The sequence below is a fragment of the Ammospiza caudacuta genome, chromosome 31 (assembly GCF_027887145.1).
Source record: "Ammospiza caudacuta isolate bAmmCau1 chromosome 31, bAmmCau1.pri, whole genome shotgun sequence".
NCBI lineage: Eukaryota > Metazoa > Chordata > Aves > Passeriformes > Passerellidae > Ammospiza > Ammospiza caudacuta.
Genome location: NC_080623.1, coordinates 5,126,393 through 5,144,424, shown reverse-complemented (window position 1 = coordinate 5,144,424; position 18,032 = coordinate 5,126,393). Strand labels below are relative to the sequence as shown.

At 56.7% G+C, this 18,032-nt stretch overlaps 1 protein-coding gene across 1 annotated transcript; it reads left to right on the top strand.

Moving 5' to 3' along the window:
• The first annotated feature begins 3,723 nt into the window (after positions 1 to 3,723).
• Positions 3,724 to 17,671, top strand: VDR (vitamin D receptor). The gene is made up of 10 exons (XM_058822173.1): positions 3,724 to 3,756; positions 4,829 to 4,882; positions 9,210 to 9,360; positions 11,608 to 11,738; positions 14,447 to 14,631; positions 14,740 to 14,863; positions 15,296 to 15,467; positions 16,011 to 16,162; positions 16,457 to 16,573; positions 16,845 to 17,671. Exons 3-10 carry the CDS (start codon positions 9,212 to 9,214, stop codon positions 17,102 to 17,104), a joined length of 1,290 nt encoding a protein of 429 aa, XP_058678156.1. The 5' UTR covers positions 3,724 to 3,756; positions 4,829 to 4,882; positions 9,210 to 9,211; the 3' UTR covers positions 17,105 to 17,671.
• Positions 17,672 to 18,032: the final 361 nt, after the last annotated feature.

The window sequence follows — 18,032 nt, the reverse complement described above, 5'->3', positions numbered from 1 at the left end:
GACAGGCGGCAGGAGCAGCTCTGGGCTGTTGAAGGGGGTTTTGAGCCATTTCTAAGCCACAGTCCCAAAGCCACCACAAAGTGTCCCCATCCACAAGGGGCTTCCTTGGAGAAGGGGACACCTTGATGGGCTCCATTTCCAGCTGCCCAAAACCCAGCGCTGCCCAGGCACCCCCTCCTCCACTGAGAGCAGCATCTCCTCAGGCAGCCCCCGCCCCAAAACACAGCCCCGGGGCTCGGCGCGTCCCCTCAGGAACAGCTCAGAGCCCCTGAGACCCCCCGAGAGGAACAGGCCCCACTGTGGACCCCATCTCAGAGACTCCCTCATCCTCAAGGTCCCCCTCCCTCAGGAACCGCCCTTTGAAGATCCCCTCTCTCAGAGACGCCCTCCCTCAGGAATTTCCCCTTCACAGACTCCCACCCTCGGGACCCCCTCCCTCAGAGCCCCCGTGTCCCGGCGCGTCCCTCACAGACCCCTTCCCTCAGCGCTCTCCGCCAGGGGGCGCCCCTCTCCCGCCGCCGCCGTGGCCCCGCCCCCGTCCCCGCGCGCAGCCGCCGTCGCTATGGCAACTGAGAGAGGTGGGCGTGGGCGGAGACTCATATGACCCCGCCCATATTTATTTTCATCACGTGAGATGGGCGGGGTTACCAATACCACGCCCATCTAGTGGGACAAACGTGACAGTGTAGGGCGGAGTATAGAGAGCCACGCCCCGTCATTTAACCCAAAGCGCACGCGCCAATTGTCAGGGGTGTGGTCAGTGACCACACCCTTCATTTGCATGTGATAGGCGTGGTCAGATTCGCGCACGCGCAGAAGCAAGTCGTGATTCCGGTTGGGCGTGGCAGGGCGGGGCAAGGCAGGGCGTGACGTAACTCGCGCGCGTACGCGCGGCGGGGGGGGGGGGGGGGGGGGGGTGTCCCGTCATGAGCGCGCATGCGCGGTGGGGGGGGGAAGCTTGAACCAGTGTGGCGCTCAGGCGCCGCAGTTTGGGGATCGCTGTCCCAGTATGAGCCCCCTCACACTAGTACAGACTCGGGCCGCACCAGTGGGAGAGCCCTGCTCCCAGCACGGAGCGGGCCCACACCGGCACCGAGCGGTCCCGAGCAGTCCGAGTCCCCCTGTCCCGGTCCGGAGCGGTCCCGAGCGGTCCGAGCTCCCCTGTCCCCATCCGGAGCGGTCCCGAGCGGTCCGAGCCCCCTGTCCCGGTCCAGCCCAGCATCACCTCCAGCCCCCCTCAATTTCTGGGGAAACGCCCCCAGGCCATTCCCTCCCACCTTTCCCCCAGCCCCGACAGCTCCCGGGTCCGTTTTCCTTCAATAAATTCCCTCCCGTGGGACTTTCCCCCAGCACACCCCAGAGAAAAACGATGGGAAAAGAAACCCCTCCCAATTATCCAAACTACCAAAATAAATTTAATGGCAAAATTAAAATATTTTGCGAGCTCCAGAGGCACCTCCTGCCCGACCGCGGGAGACGTATCCCATGGAAATTTTATGGATCATTTATTCTCTCCTTCCCAGGAGCGAAATTTCAGGCGGGGGGGAAGAATTCCCTGCTCTCCTTCCTTCCCGCACCGTCCCGGGGGCTGCGGCATGAAGAAGGGCTGGGAAAGGAGAAGGAAGAGGGATTGGGAAAGCAGAAATCCCTGCCAGTCCCTTGGGACGAGCTCGACCCCGCAGAGAATCCCCAGAGCAGGGAAAGAAGCGAAAATTCCCCCCGCAGCCTCCCCTCGCCTCCTGTCGCGTCCTGGGTTAGATCCTGGGTTTTTTAGCAGATTTTTTCTGCCCCCAAACCCAGCGGGAATGGGTGGAAGGGGGAAAAGCCCCTTTTCCAGCCAGCAGGCGGGATTGTGGAAGCGCTTCCCGGGAAATCTCCGCTCTCCCGGGATGGGGCGAGCCCGGACCCAGCCCCGGGATGACGGATCACTGCTCCAAGGACCGGGAAATACCGGGCTGGGGCTTTCCCCCTGCTTTCCATGTGTCCTTCAGGGATTTCTGAGCCCTGAAACGGGATCGTGGAATCGCAGGATTTTTTGGGAGGGATCTTGGAGCTCATCCAGCCCCGTTTGTCCCACAGGTGCCGCCCTCCCAGGGGCTCCAAGCCCCGTGCAGGGACAATTGCGGGCGTGGCAATGACGGTCCCGAAGGTCCCTTCCGAGCCCAAACCATTCCATGAAGATCGGGAGATCCCACTTCCTGCCACTCCACATCCCCGGGCCATCCTCCTCCTCCTCTCCCAGCCCCGCCGATCCCTTTTTCCAGGCTGGAGCAGCACAAAAACCGCGGCTGCCGCTCACAGCTCTTGGGATTTACAAGAAGGAATGAAATTCCGTGCAGGAATTAAATCCTCCCGAATTCTGCCCGTGCCGGCTGTCCCGGGGATGCCGAGCAGAGCCGGGATTTGGCCCCAAACCCTTCGTGCCGGGTGAATTGAGGGCAGAAAAGCAGCAGGGAATCAGGAGAGAGGGAGGGAATTCAAACCCTCCTCGGCCACAAACTTTCCCCAGAGCTCGGGGGACACAAATTCCCGATGGGAAAAATGTAAAAATTTGTATGGAAAACGCGTCTCGCTGGCATGGCCGTGCCAGTGGGGAAAAGCCTTGGAAGATTTTGGGACATTTTTTTGGCATGAAAAGATAACCCCAAAAGCCGGGATGGGAATGAGCAGCTTCCACCATTCTCCCGAAATCCTTCCGCGCCACGAAATTGCCTCTGATGAGCTCCCATTTCTTCCCAGACGTTGTTTTCCCCTCCTCGGCCTCATTAAATCAATTTAAAGGCGATTTCGAAGCGTTTTCCCCACGCAAACCGCGGCGGCTGAACCCGGTGCCCGCGGCTGCGGGGGCTCTGCTGCGCCGGGGGCTCGTTTGCTCCCGGGATTTTGGGTTTAGGGGACCCCGATAAACCCTGGAGCGGCAGCAGCAGGGGTTCTCTGGGAGCTCTCTCGCTGCTTTATTAGGTGCTGCAGGTGGCTGCACCCGGGTGGGGATTTGAGGAAGGAAATTGGGAAATTGCCGAATATCCCGATTTTTTAGATTGCAGAGTGCCCAATCCTGGGTTGGGGTGGGCTGAGCTGGCTCTGCCCAAAATCCAACATTCCAAGCCACCAATAAGAGGATTTTGGATGGCCTAGGTCGGTTCTCGATCTATCCCAAATACTCTCAGATCCTTCAGGAGCAGCCAAATCCAGGTGTCCTGCGGGTCCCCAGGCCGGGTTCACCCTCGGGCTCTGAGGGGACAGCAGGAGCAGCCGGAGCCTGCAAAGAGCCGGGAGTGCTGGGGGTGGCACTCCGGTACCGGCGGCATTCATTCTGTCCCGGTGCAGCACCGGGCACTCACTGGGAGCTGGATCGGCTGCCCGAGCCCACCGGGCTTTCGGGAGGGGTGGCAGCCCCCGGAGCGCCGGGCGCTGGCGCCCCAAGAGTGCCCTGCCCTTCGGGGCGCTCCCGGGTGGGGGAGAGAGGTCGCGTGGGCAGGGGGGCTGGGTGGGCACCGGGTGGTCAGCGGGAATCCGGGTGGGCACCGGGTGGTCAGCGGGGTCCGGAACCCTCCGGGGAAGCCCCCGCGCTACCGGGGCCACGTGAAATTCTCGCCACGCCCCCTTCGCCGTGACCGCCCCCATCCCTGCCCTTATATGGCCCGTGTGGGCGGGGCCAAGGCGGTGCTGCGCAGGCAGGGGCGGGGCCGGGGGCGCCGGTTCCCCGCAAAAGGCGGCAGCGGGCGGGCTGGGGGCGGCAGCGGGGCCGGGGTTCAGGTACCGGTACCGGGCAGGGGGCACCGGGGCCGAGGTACCGGGCAGGGGGTTCAACAGGGACGGCGGGGCCGGGGCTCAGTTACCGGTACGGGACAGGGGACACCGGGGCTGGGGCTCAGGTACCGGTACCGGGGACCAGGTACTGGGCAAGGGACAGCGGAGGTACCGGGGACACCGAGGCAGGGGCTCAGGTGCTGGGCAGGGGACAGGGGGACACCGGGGCTCAGGTCCCGGACAGGGGACACCGGGGCCGGCCAAGCCCAGCCGTTCTCCGCGCCCGCCGCCCCGGCCGTGCCACCGGCGCTCCCCGGGACACGGGGGCGACCGCTGCGGGCGAACCGGGGGTGCGGGAGCGGTGCGGGGGCCCCGGGGGTGGCGGGATGGTTCCCAGCTCCCGGGCTGTCCCCGGTGGCAGCAGCGGCACGGGCCGGGCGCTGAGGCTCCCCGGTGCTTCCTGGTTTGCCGTTCCCGTGCTGCTTTGGGGGTCCCGTGTGTGTCTGACCCCCCCCCCCCCTTCCCGGTGCCCTGGGAGGTGTCGGGGGTCCCCTGTGCCCCCCCCCCCACCCCGTGACTCCCTAAACTGGGAGCTTTGGGGCTTTCCCTGCCAAAATTCGGATCCCCTTGGGGTTGTGGTGTCCCCATCCCGTTTTGGGGGGCTCAGCCCCGAGCACCCCCAGTAATCCGGGAGTTCTGGGCTGTTCCGGGGCGTCGCCACATCCCGGAAAGGCACCATTGTCCTCCCCCCTCTGGGGCGCCCCCTTTTTGGGGGGCCTTCGAAACCGGGAAATTCCGGGGTGCCGTGGGGTGTTCGTGTGAATTCAGGGCTTCCTGTAAGGTGATTTTGGGGTTCCTGGCTGCCGTGGGGGTGTCAATGTGAATTTAGGGCTTCCTGTAAGGCGATTTTAGCGTTTCCTGTAAGGCTGATTTTGGGGTTTTTGGCTGCTCTCATGATTAAGCACCCCATTTAAACCCACGTTCAAAGTCCCAGTTCGGGATTTTTGGGGGGGGGGGGGTTGGGGGGAAGCTGAGCCCCCCGACACGGCATTAATCACCTTACTTCTTGATTCCCCAGCGCCTTCCCATATTTCGGAGGATCCCGAGCCGTGCCAGCCCCAGGAAAATCAAGGTACGGGGGGATTTTTATGCACCAGGAATTGAGGGATCCTCTCTGGGCATCCCAAAAGAGTTTTTGGGGCGGTTTGGGGTCGGCAGAGGCGGCTGAGCCGCTCCTTCCTCTCCTCTTCAAGGCTGGAGCTTTGAGAAAAGTTGGGTGTTTTTTCTCGGAAAGAGGTTTTCGGGAGAAGCGACGTTTTTGCGGCGTCTCCTCCTCCTCCCCCCGAGCCGCCCGTGACTCATCTTCCTCCGGCCGGGGAAGGAGCCGCGGCTGCGGCGGGACACGAAAATCCCGGGAAATTGCAGTTTAAATTGCGGTCAAACCCGGGAAAAATCCCTGGAAACCGCGGGGAGCAAAAATCCAGAGAGGTGATGGGGAAAGCAAGGTGTGAGTGGAGCGAAAATCCCGGGAAATTGGGGTTTAAACCCAGGGAAGAGGGAGGAAAAATCCAGGGAAGTGATGGGGAAATCAAGGGGGACAGGAATCCCAGGACATTAAGATTAAATCCAGGGAAATCGAGCAGTAAGGGGAGAAAAATCCAGGGAAATTAAGATTAAACCCGAGGATGAATGGAGAGAAATCCAGGGAAATATGGGGAAACCAAGGGGAGCAAAAATGGTGTAAATGAAGTTTTAAAAAGCCCCGATGTTGGGCTGGACCTGGTGGAAATGGGGTGAAATAAAGGGGAAAAATTTCCAGGGTGAGATTTGGTTCCCTCTGGAGTCCTGGAGCAAGGAAAATCTGGGATATGATGATGCAGATGATGATGAGGGTGATAGGAGATGTCTGCCCCAGATCTCCAGGGTGTGACCAGATCAGGACTGAGATGTCCTAGCAATAACAAAAATCCCAAAAATCAGATTTTTCCCAGGTAAAAACACGCCTGGGATCATGGCTGAGGTTTGTTTCCCTGAATCCCGCTGTGTTTAGGGAGGAATAAATGGAAAATCCAGGTGTTTTTTCCCCATTTAATGGCTAATCCTGCTCCAGAGAATAATTTTTAACTTCTTGTGGCTGAGCCAAAGCAGAGCCAGCCTGGCCTGAGCTCCCTGAGGGGAAATTCTGGAATTGTCAGGGATTGAGAGAGGGAAAATCCCACTTGGAGGTGGGCTGGGATGCAAATAGAAGCCTGAAAAGGAGAGGAATGGGAATGGAAATGGTTCTGGGAATTAAAAAGAACATAAATAAATTCAGGGAGATGATGGTGAAAGTGAGGGGTGAGAGGAGCAAAGAATCCAGGGAAAATTTGAGGAAAGCAAGGGGAGCAAAATCCAGGGAAATTAGGATTAAACTGAGGTGTGAGTGGAACAAAAACGTGCCAGGGGTGGCACTGCCAGGATGTCCCCAGTGCCACCCCCTCATTTTCAGCCTCTGCTGACTCAGCTCCTCCTTGGGCCCATTTCTCTTATCTCGGCCCTTATCAGGTCAACCCTCGCCCTTTTTCCCCGCTAATAAACGGAAAAGGGTGGAAAACAACACCTGGATTTTTATCCGGGCGCCCGAAGGCGTTTCCTCTTTCCCAGGAACCCCAGGAGCTGCTTCGGGCTCTCCTGGGCAGGGATTCTCCTGGCCTGGAGCCGTTCCTGATCCTGTTCCTGCTTCCCCCTGGGTGGAAAAGGGCATTTCTGGCACACGAAGCCTCCCTCGTTTTTCTCTGGAAAAGTTGGAGCCGTTTCCTGAGGGTTCTCCCACCTTCTCCGTGCCCCAGGCGTGGCTGCTGCTCCAATTTCCCAATTCCAGGCAGCAACAGCTCTGGCTGCTGCATCATCCCCTCCTCCTCCTCCTCCTCCCTCCTTGGGCAGGTCGAGGTTCTGGGGAATGAGAATTCCCTTTTCCAGCGGGCACATCCTAGGGAAGGGACAGACAGGGATCTGGGCTCTTTGCTGCCCCAGGGAGCTCCCTAAAATCCGTTCCTCCCCCCAAATATCCCTCCCATCCCCATAAATCCCCAGCTCCAGCTTTTAACTCCAGATTTTAAATTCCCTGCTCCAAAAATCAGCAAAATTCCAGCAAAATTCTGACAAGGCCCAGCTCTATTTTTAGGACGTGTCTCCTGGCCTTGGGCTCACCTGGGAGGGGACAGCAAATCCCAGATTTCCTGGGAATTGCCTGTGTGGCTCCACACCTCGCCAGGGCTGTTTCCAGCACAAAAGAGGATTTTACTCCTCAGTATGGGGCTGGTGCTGCCCTTCCACCTCTGCTTTGGGAATTTTTCCATAGGGAGAGCCCTTCCCAGCGCAGTTTTTCTGGAATTATGGGGTCTTTTCCCATTTCCTCCTGAGGGAGTCTTGGGCTCTACAATCCCTTCCTGAGGGACTGGGACCCTCTAAGAATTCCATAGGGAAAACCTGGATTTGTGTCCTGCTGCTGCCCAGGGTGGCCCTGGGGACACTGCTTGGGACAGGGCACAAAAATTGGGATTTTGGGGCTGTTTCATTCTTGGAAAGGCCCTGACCCCATGTGGAATCCCAAGGCCATGGAATCCAGACTCTTCCTTGGAATCCTGGAAAATCCCAAATTGGGATCATCCCCTCCAACCCCTGGCCCTACACTGGACACAAAAATCCCAAATATCCACGAGCATTCTGCAAAAACTCCTCGGGCTGCAGCAGCCTCAGGGCCCTGTCCATTCCCTGGGAAGCTTTTCCACCCTCTGGATGAGGAATTTTCCTTAAAATGCACCCTAAACCTTCCCAGGGATCCTGTCCCAGCAGCTTCAGATAATCCTCGCTCCAATCCCGGGAATTAAGGTTGAAATTCCCCAAATTCCAGCTCCTCTCCCCAGTCCCTGTTTTCAGGGCAGATTTCAGGAGCATTGTGCTGGAATTTTGCTGGAATTTTCCTCCCTCTGGAGCAAAAAACAAGCCCCAAGGGAGGCTGGAAATGGTAAAAAAAATAAAAATCCGTGTTGAAAATTCCTGTGAATTGTGTTTTCCCGGGGTGGCTTTCTCTCTCCGGAGGGTGACAGAGCAAAAACCTGTTTGGGAATATTTCGAAATCCAGGGAGAAGCTCCGGAGGAGTTCTGGAATTTCCCACAAGCAGGGGCAGCTTCTGCCTGTCAGCCTTCCCCGGATTTTGTCTGGGATACAAGAGGAAGGAATTGGACAGCCTGGAATTAGGGATTAGGAAATAAAGGAGCTAGGGGAAGGATTTGGGGCAGGAGGAGGAAATCCAGGAAGGGTTCAGGAGACACCAGGGAAGACTCTGTGGGAAAAATTCCCATTCCTTGATTTTTTTTTAAATTTTTCCTTGGAAAGGGGGGAAGGCTTCTCCATGGAATGACCACAGTGGTGCTGGAGGTATCTTTTTTTGGGGTAAAATCCCAGGAAAAGCTGGGCTCAGTTGGATTTTCCCATTTAGAAGGAGCAGTGGGATGTGTTTGGAGCCCAGGGAATGGCAGTCCAAGGGGCTAACCTGGAATATTCCCAATTTTTTATGGGAGAAAACCAGAGAGAAAACCAGGATCTGTGGGTGCCAAATTCCTCACCCCGGAGTTCCCTCCTGTGCCAGGGCTGGGAGCTCTGGAGTTGCCAGGCTCGTTTTTCCCAGCTGGAATTCCCAGGGGCGTTGGATCCGTCCCTGCTCTTTGCTCCGATTCCGTTGGGAAACTTTCACCCCTTCCCTCTCCTGGCTTTCCATGGATTTTTATTCATCTGGAATGTCCCAGTGCAGCGGCTCCTGTGGGGTTTTGGGAATTCTTTGTCTAGGGATCCTCCAGCTCAGCCCCAACCCCAAAGCCCAGCTGGGAAAATCCAAATGAAAACAAAATTCCAAAGGAATTAAAGGAATGAAGGTGAAAATCCAGGCTTTGGTTGGGAATGGTGGCAGAGGAGAGCTGGGAATGCTGTCCGAGGAAATTCCCCAAATCCAGATCTTGGCCCAGAATCCCCCTCAGGAATCCCTGGAAAACAGCCCCAAAGCAGAGGGAATTATTTAATTGGGAGTTTAATGGGATTTAAGTGATTTAAAGGTGCAGCTGGAATTTGGGAATTGGGAGGGTTTGGAATGGGAAAAAAGCACTTTTTTCCTCTCCTTTTTTTAAAGGAAAACATTCCAGAGGCACCGGGAATTTTTAATGAGCCTTGGGGTTGTTAAGTGAGCCTCTCCCAACCCCAGAGCTTTCCCAGCATTCCAGAATCCCAAAAATCTATTGGAATTTTTTTGGGTGGTTTTAATGCCCAGAGCCAATGGGAATAAAAATTCCTTACCCGAATCAGGGGGAATGCAAGGAAAACTCCTAGATTTTAGGGATAATTTTACACTGAGCCCCTGACTTTGCCCCAGATGGGGTGGAATTAATAGAAAATTGGTGACGAATTCCATTTTTTCCGCTCGCAGCCATGGACCTGGGCGCCTGCAGCACCTCGGTGGCCGACGCCGCCGGGGAGTGCGAGCGCGGCGTGCCCAGGGTCTGCGGGGTCTGCGGGGACAGAGCCACCGGCTTCCACTTCAACGCCATGACCTGCGAGGGCTGCAAGGGCTTCTTCAGGTGGGCCCGGGCCTCTGGGACTGCCCCATCCCAAAAAAACCCAGGAATCCCAAGGGGAAACCAATGGGGTGCTGGAATTCCCGGTGGTGCCGCGTTCCCATGGTGTAAAGGGGGGAAATTGTTTATTTCTTTTGTGGGATGGGGTTTTTCCCTGTTTGTCCAGGGTTTTTCATGGATCTGGGAACTTTGCACCCCCCCATCCCAAAAAACTCTGGGAGTCCCAATGGGAAACCAACAGGGTGCTGAAATAGGCCTGGAATTCCCGGTGGTGCTGCATTCCCATGGTGTAAAAGGAGGGAAAATCATTGATTTCTTTTGTGGGATGGGTTTTGCGCCATTTTTCCAGGGTTTTTCATGGATCTGGGAGATTTGCAGTGCTTCAGGAGAAGGGGGGAGTGTGGGAAAACTCCCCTGGGGTTACAAATTGGGATTTACTCCCAGCCCTAAAATCTCAAAAACTTCTGGGACTGGGGAATGAGGAAGGGCAGGGGATGCCCTGGAGCAGCTCTTTGCAAAATCCAGCATTTCCAGGGAATTCTACTGTCCCCCTTGGGAATTCTGGGTCACCCTGGGAGTTCTGCCCCCATCCCCACTCCCTGCTGAAGCCCTCCCCAGCACCAATCCCTCATTCCAGGCCAGGAATGAGGCCTGGAATTCTCTATTTTTAGCCCCTGGGATCCCAAGTCTGCCTGGGAATGGGTGGCTCAGGAAGGTTTCCATGGAATTCCAGCCCAGCCTGGCTCCGGTATCACCCTGGGAGCCTCTGGAGCCACCCAAGCTGCAATTTTCATTCCAAACCTGGAATTTTGGCCTGCCCTGAGCCCTGGGAATATTTTTCCCTGCTCCAAGGCCTCGTTGTTTGTGCATTCCCGGCCTTTCCTCGGGGTTTTGTGGAAAAAAAAAATAAGCTTCTTGTGCACCAAAATCTGGAATTTTGGGGTGTCCAGGGCTGAATTCCAAGTGCTGGGATTGTGTTTCCCCACTTGGAGCAGCAAAATTCCAAAGGTTTTGGAGGAATGGGGGAAAACAGGGCCCTGCCATCCATTTTTCTGGGATGAATTCCTGAAAATCCCAAATTCCTGTCAGGAAAGGGCAGAGTGCAGCCACTTTGTTTACCTCTCCCTTTCTAAATGCAGCTTTTAATTCCTGGGGCTGCAGGCGAGGGAATCTTGAAGATTTTTACCCAGATTTGATTCTTTTACCCATTTTAAAATATTTTACTTTATATTTTACTAAAAATTTTATTTTGTTACCCATATGTGATATTTTAGCCCATATTTGACATATTTTACCCCTATTTGATTTTTTTTTTTACCCAGTTTTGATATTTTTGACCCATTTTTTATCTGAGTATTGGCCTTGGGCACTTGTAGGGATTGGGCAGCCACAGCTTTTCTGGGAATTCTATTCCAGGGCCTCACAGGGAGGAATTTCTTCCCAATATCCCATCTACCACCTTTTTCCTGGGAAACTCTGGCTCTGACCCTTTGGGCTGGGAAGATTCTGATCATTTTTCCTTGGAAGTTTCTGCCCTTGACCCTTTATCCTTGGGGTATTTTGGCTCCGACCCTTTACCCCAGGAAGATTCTGGCTCTGACCTTTTGTCCTGGAAGGTTCTGACCCTTTGTCCTTGGAAATTCTGGCTCTGGCCGTTATTCCTTGGAAGGTTTTGGCTCTGCCCTGTTGGCTGGCAGGCTCTGACCCTTTTCCCTGGGTTATTTTGGCTCTGACCCTTTGTCCCGGTGGCTCCACGTTCCCATTCCGCTGTGGTTTCCCTGCAGCTCAGGGTTGTCATTTTCAGGCTCCTTTCTCTGTGTCCTGCAGCGAGAATTCCTCTCCCTGCACACCCAAAATGTGCTCAGGCCAGTTCTGCCAGCAAAGCCGGGCTTAGGGCGGCTGGGTTTAACCACACGGCCCCAGCTCGGGTTTATTTTGCTGCCGGGGGGGGTTTCTCTGCAATCCTGCCATCCTTCCACCCTCCTGGCCTTAAAAATCCCTGTTTAAACCCAAAGCCTTCTTAAACGTACATGCTGGACTGGGCTTAGAGCAGCCTGGTTTAGTGGAAGGGGATCAAGCTGGGTTTAAGGTCATTTCCCCCAAACCATTTTGGGATAAACCCTTGGGTGTTTCCCTGGGGGGAATTTTCCTTTCCCAGCAGTGCCTGCAGCTCCCAACCCAGCTGATGTCTGGAGCACCAGCCAAACCAGCAGGAATGGAGCCTAAAAAGGGTTTTTGTCCCTTTTGCAGGAGGAGCATGAAGAGGAAGGCCATGTTCACCTGTCCCTTCAGCGGGGAGTGCCACATCACCAAGGACAACCGGCGGCACTGCCAGGCCTGCCGGCTGAAACGCTGCCTGGACATCGGCATGATGAAGGAGTGTGAGTGTGCAAGGGCTGTGAGTGAGTGTGCAAGCACTGTGAGTGTGCGAGGGCTGTGAATGTGAGTGTCCAGCCCAGGGAATGCTCATGGGGCCCTGGCTGTGCCTCTGCCACCTCCCTGGTGCCACAGGGAACCTCCCAGGGATGCAAAGGGCAGAGGAAGCAGCAGGTAATGATTGAGAGGAGCTGGTTTAATGATTCCTTCCCATCCCAGAGTTGTGTTCTCATGGATTCTCCTGGGGTTTTCTTTGAGGAAAATCAGCTCCATGGCTCCCAATGGCTCTGAAAATTCTCTTTTCCAGTGTGTTCCATGCTCCACAGGGAGAGCTGGATGAGCTTTCCCAAACCCCATGGAGCTGGGTTGGGTTTTCCTCTTCTCCCTCTGAGATTTTTTTTCCTGACCCTTTTTTCCATGTGGGATAAAGCAGGGACTTAAGTCAACAGCAGAGGGAATAAAAGCAGTTTTTAAGCCCAGTCCAAACACACAAATGTGGCCCAAATGTTTGTTTTCTCCGGGTGTATTTAGAGATAAGTGGCTTTTAAAATTAAAACATGTTTGAGGTGCTGGGGAGGAGCTGGGTGCTCCTGGAGAGCTCCAACCAAACATTTTCTGTTGGGAGATTGTGGCCAGGGTGTCCATGGAGCTGGAAATTCGGGCTATGGAAGTAGGGCCCTTTCTCTGATGTGCTAAACAGCCTGATGTCACCCCAGGGCCTCCAGAAAATCAGCATTTGGAGTGTTTGTGAGGGCAAAAATGCTTACATTTTCAATGACCCTGATGGGAATCCCTGGATTTTATTCTTTGGGATTGGCAGGTTGATGAGGGAGGAAAAGGCCGCACCCCACCCTGTCTGTCCCCAAATTCTGGGGAGCTGTCCCTGTTTTTTGGGAGCCTCTAATGAGGGAAGTGCTTTAATTTGTACCAGCAGCCAATTAATTACCCAGGAAGGGCTGGCAAGTTGCTGGGCAGCAATTCCAGGGGGTTTTCTCCAGGTTTTCTCCACGTTTTCCCCACAGGAGTTAACGTGTAAACAGCCCCGTTAGCAAATCCTGCCTGCATTAACCAAAACTGACCCAGACAGGCTAAAAATAGCTAAAAATGGACTTTGCTGCTGGAAAAATGAGGGAGGACGAAGGGTTGGAGTTATTTTTAGGTGGAAGAAGGGAATCAGGAAGGTTTTGAGGCTTTGTTTTCCACAGAGTGTTGGGATTCAGGGCTGGGAATGTGGGGTAGGGAGGAAGAGAAGCAGGGCAGAGCCTTGAGCTGGGGATAATTTGGGGTCTTCCACACCTCTGAAATTTGGGTTTTGTCCCAGTTTGGGGCAGGAGGAGCTGGGTCTGGCCAGCTGAGGGGTTTGGTGACCCCAATTCTCCCAGCCCTGTGCCAGGCCCAGGTCACCACGTGGCGTTTCCAGGCCCCAGCTTGGGCAAATATTTGTGGTTTTCTGCCTGTCTGGGGACAAGAAGGGCAGAGAAAACCCCTCCAGGCCTTGGGATTGGGGAATTCTTAGCCAGGGCCTGTCTCCTCCTCACAGGATGGCCTGGGAAATCCGGCTTTTCCCTCTTTCTAGGTGGCCAGAAAATGTGGAATTACCCCTTCCCTGCCTTCTTCCAGCTGCCTGCAGCTGAGGGAGGGGTGTCTGTCCCTCAGGGGTGTCAGGGCTTCCTTGGATCCTTCTCTAATAATCGCTAAAAATAGGATTTTTTAACAGCTCCTGCTCTCTGTGCAGCACCAGGGTGGGTGACCCTGAGCAGGCCCCTGTGGATCTGATGCTTTTTGTAATAAAAACTGGCAAGGGGAAATGGCAAAATCCTGATTTTCCTCCCTGATGGTAGAGGTGGGAGTGACCTTTCAGCCCCTCCTGAGGTGTCCCAGGCCCCTGTGAGGTTGTGCAAGGCTGGGGAATGGAAAATGGAGAATGGAAAATCGCCCTGGGCCAAAGGAGCCAGCGAGGCCGAGGCCTCCTTGCCTTGAGCTCCTCCTGCTGACCTCTCGCCCCAAATTCCACCTTGGCCCTCCCAGCACGGGGTCCCTGCACCAGAAACTTCAGAAACAGCCCCTGAGGTGTCCAGTCCCTGCAGAAAGGGCTGAGGAAAAGGAACTCCTTTTTCCTTTCCTCCTCCTCAAAACAGCGCTTTGAGGGGGCTCTGCTGTGACCCCAGAGATTTCTGCAGCTCCCCGCTGCCTTTGTCACTCCCAGCCCCTCTGAGGCTGCTCAGGGCTTGGAGTGATTGATAAAAAAGTGAAGATTTGAGCCCAAATTGCCCTCAGCTGCTCCTTTTTCCTGAGCAAACAGGCCCAGCCTTGCGTGGAGCCCAACCTTTGGCCGCTGCCGAGCGCCGCCACCCCAATAAAAGCCATAAATCCCCAGCCCTGAGTGCCTTGACCTTAAAAATCAGATTAAATCTGCCCTGAAGCAGCGCTGGACACCCCTGGTGGCAGCTGGGAGCCGAGGGTTTGGGGATTTGAGAGGGCTGAGCAAACAGGGAGGGAGCAGAACGGGCACGGGGCACGGCTGGCATGGCCTCGGTGCCCCCAGAGCCTCCCCTGAAAGCACCAAAAGCCTCCTGGGCACAGGAGGAAACGGGGCCAAGCTGTTGTAGGGGCACAAAGGGATTTTCCAGGTGGCAAAAGCAATTTTCCAGGGGCTGGGTGTGGCATCCAGGGGTCATTCTAATCCCTGGTTCCACCCCTTTTCCTCTCCCAGTCATCCTTACAGACGAGGAGGTGCAGAGGAAGAGGGAGATGATCCTGAAGAGGAAGGAAGAGGAAGCCCTGAGGGAAAGCCTCAAACCCAAACTCTCAGAGGAGCAACAGAAAGTCATCGACATCCTGCTTGAGGCCCATCGCAAAACCTACGACCCCACCTATGCTGACTTCACCAAATTTCGGGTACTGACCCCAAAAGATCTCTTTCATCCCTCAAATTCCCCCTGCAAAATCCACAGACCCCTCTGCCAGCTCCATTCCTCAAGGAGTTTTCTCTGTTTTCTCCCCCAGCCCCCTGTGAGGAGCCAACCCAGCAGCAGAGGGGCCACAAAATCCTCGTCCCTGCTCACCCAGGACCTGTCCTCAGAGGATTCCTCAGATCTCTTCAGCTCCGAGGCCTTCAGCACATTCCCAGGTGTGCCCCAGCTCCTCCTGGCCCCAAACTGGGATTGGCAGCCAGGGAGGGACCCCAGAGCCTGCCTTGGGCTGGAGGTGACACCTCAAACCGCCCCAAATTCCAGGGGAGGGGATGGGCTGTGCCAGAGCCCAAATTAACCCCAGCACAACGGTCTGCCATGCTCCTCCTCTTCCTCATCCCACATTCCCCGACTGGGATCCCAAACTAGCCCTGAATCCTGTGGAGAACCTGGCCTCAAAAGCCCCCAGATTCCCTCCCCTCACCCCTCCAGGGCTCAGAGGGGCAGAAAGGCAGCTCCTCCACCCAGATTTGGGATTCCAGAGCCTCTGTTCAGCTCTGGGGGGCTCGCTGGGGTGCTCAGAGCGTTTCCAGAGCCTCTGCTCAGCTCGGGGGGGCTCGCTGGGGTGCTCACCGCTTTTCCCCCCGCAGACCCCGCGGAGCCGCCGCCGTTCCCCAGCCTGGCGCTGCAGGAGGAGCAGGACGAGAGCTCCTCGGTGAACCTGGAGTTCTCCCAGCTCTCCATGCTCCCACACCTGGCTGACCTGGTCAGCTACAGCATCCAGAAGGTGATCGGCTTTGCCAAGATGATCCCGGGATTCAGGTGAGGCTGAAGATCCCAAATCTGGTATTTCCTGCCCCTGGGAATCCCGTGCTGCCCCTCCCAGCCATTCCTCCACCCTGTTCCCTTCCCAGCTCTGCTCTATGTCTCTCCCCTTCCCTGGGGTTCTCCCCTTCTTCCAGTACCCTGGAAAACACACACAGATTCCACCCAGAGCTCCTGCAGCACCCGAGGGGCCCAGGAGGGGCCTCAGGCTCTGTTCATTCCAAGATTTGGGACTAAAATGCACCTTAAATAACCCCTGGAATGGGAATTCCTGGGAAGGGGCCTCAGGTTCTGTTCATTCCAAGATTTGAGGCAAAAATGCACCTGAAAAAAACCCTGGAATGGGAATTCCTGAGAAGGCACCTCAGGCTCTCTTCATTCCATGATTTGGGACCAAAATGCACATGAAAAAAACCTTGGAATGGGAATTCCTGGGGAGAGAGCCTCAGCTGAGCACCCTGGGGATGGCAGCTCCTTCTGGCCCTGTCCTGTGTCCCCTGAGCGCCCCGCTCCTCACCCAGAGGGCAAATCCTCCTGCAGGGATCTGTCTGTGGAGGACCAGATCGTGCTGCTCAAGTGCAGCGCCATGGAGGTGATCATGCTGCGCTCCAACGAGTCCTTCACCCTCGAGGACATGTCCTGGACCTGCGGCAGCAGCGACTTCAAGTACAGGGTCAGCGACGTCACCCAGGGTAAGGGAGCCCCAGCCCCAAATCCTGAAATTCCCTGACTTTCCCCCTGCTGGGCCTTCTCTGCACCTGGCTGAGAACGGGGGTGGGTCCTGCCCCAAATCCTGGGGGTTTGGGAGGTGACAAGTGGTGCTTCAAGGTCTGCAGTGGCACCTCAGGGTCTCCAGTCCCACCTCCTCAATGGCTCCAGTGCCACCCCAATGTGTTGGAAAAAATCCCAGTCCAAAGGGAAAGATCCCCTTCCAGAGGAAAATGAGCCTTTTCCAGAGCCCCCCTGAGGCCCCATTCTCTCCACAGCCGGGCACAGCATGGCCTTGCTGGAGCCACTGGTGAAGTTCCAGGTGGGGCTGAAGAAGCTGAACCTGCACGAGGAGGAGCATGTGCTGCTCATGGCCATCTGCATCCTGTCCCCAGGTAGGGGCAGACCCATTCCAAATCCGAAAAACCCACAAAAGGGAGGGGAAAAACCCATCAGTACGGCTGACCCTAAAAAGGGATGAAAGGAAGGGAAAACCCCCAGACCATAAAAAGGGACAAAAGGGAAGGGAATTATCCCAAACCCTAAAAAGGGGTGAAAGGGAGGGATCCCCCCAAACCATAAAAAGCCCCAAAAGGCAGGGAAACCCCCCAGAGCCCTGTCGCCCCCCAGCAGCGGGGCCTGCCCTGAGCGCTGCCCGTCCCGCAGACCGGCCGGGCGTGCGGGAGCCGCTGCGGGTGGAGGCGCTGCAGGAGCGGCTCTCGGAGGTGCTGCAGAGCTACATCCGCGCCCGGCACGCCGCGCCCGGCGGCCGCCTGCTCTACGCCAAGATGATCCAGAAGCTGGCGGACCTGCGCAGCCTCAACGAGGAGCACTCGCGGCAGTACCGCTGTCTGTCCTTCCAGCCCGAGCACAGCATGCAGCTCACGCCGCTGCTGCTCGAGGTCTTCGGCAACGAGATCTCCTGAGCGCCCGCACGGCAGGAGCGGCCCCGCAGCCCTGCGGGACGGGGAACCGGCGCTGGGTGTGCGGGAGGAGCTGAGCCCGGGCAGGGGTCGGCGTCTGGGGTCGCGGCTCCAGGAGCAGCTTCCCCGCATCTCCGCGGGTGGTTTGGGGCCGGGCTGCCCCGAATCTCTTCCTTTTGCGAATGTACGGAAGGGCAAGTGCCGGGAGATGAACTGGGATGAGCCAGAGGCAGCCGAGAAAGCCCCGAGGGGGGAAATGTCCTCGACCCTCAAAGGGAAGAGCAGGACGAGCTTTGTTTGCACTCCCTGGGAATGGGGAAGCAGGGGCATCTCCAGGAGACAGCCCCACTTTGGAGCGGGACCCCTCTGCGGGATGGGGTGATGACTGCTGGGATGGGACAGGACCCCTGGGATGAGGCAGGGACCCCAATTCCAGCTTGGCCTCCTTCCCCTGCCATGTTCTGGAGGCGGCTCCAGGCCCTTGTACCCACCCGAAACAAGGGGGCTTTGGGAGCTGGGGGGCTCCAGAGCCCTGGGAAGAGCCATGACAGCGCCCCGGGGCCACGAGCAACGGTAAGAGGGTCCCCGGTGTCCGGAGGGTCTCCGGCTCGGGCCAATAAACTCCTGCTTGGGCAAACCAACTCAGCGCCAGGCTCGTGTGTCCGTCCATCCATCCATCCATCCATCCATCCATCCATCCATCCATCCATCCATCCATCCATCCATCCATCCATCCATCCATCCATCCATCCATCCATCCATCCATCCATCCCTGTGTGTCTGACCATCCCTGGGTCCCCGGGGGCCGCGCAGGACCGTGTGTGTCTGTCCCGGAGGTGTCCGTGTGTCCGCGTCCCTCGGTCCCGCCCGCCAGAGGGCGCTCGCCACACCAAACCGCCTCCTTGGCCGCGTCCCGTGCGCGTGCGCACTC

Bases quoted from the DNA above. Each gene is read 5' to 3' on its own strand.
- VDR (XM_058822173.1), top strand. From the start codon at position 9,212: ATGGACCTGGGCGCCTGCAGCACCTCGGTGGCCGACGCCGCCGGGGAG. The intron at 11,739-14,446 runs GTGAGTGTGCAA...TTCCTCTCCCAG, and splicing joins CATCGGCATGATGAAGGAGT to TCATCCTTACAGACGAGGAG. The intron at 15,468-16,010 runs GTGAGGCTGAAG...ATCCTCCTGCAG, and splicing joins AAGATGATCCCGGGATTCAG to GGATCTGTCTGTGGAGGACC.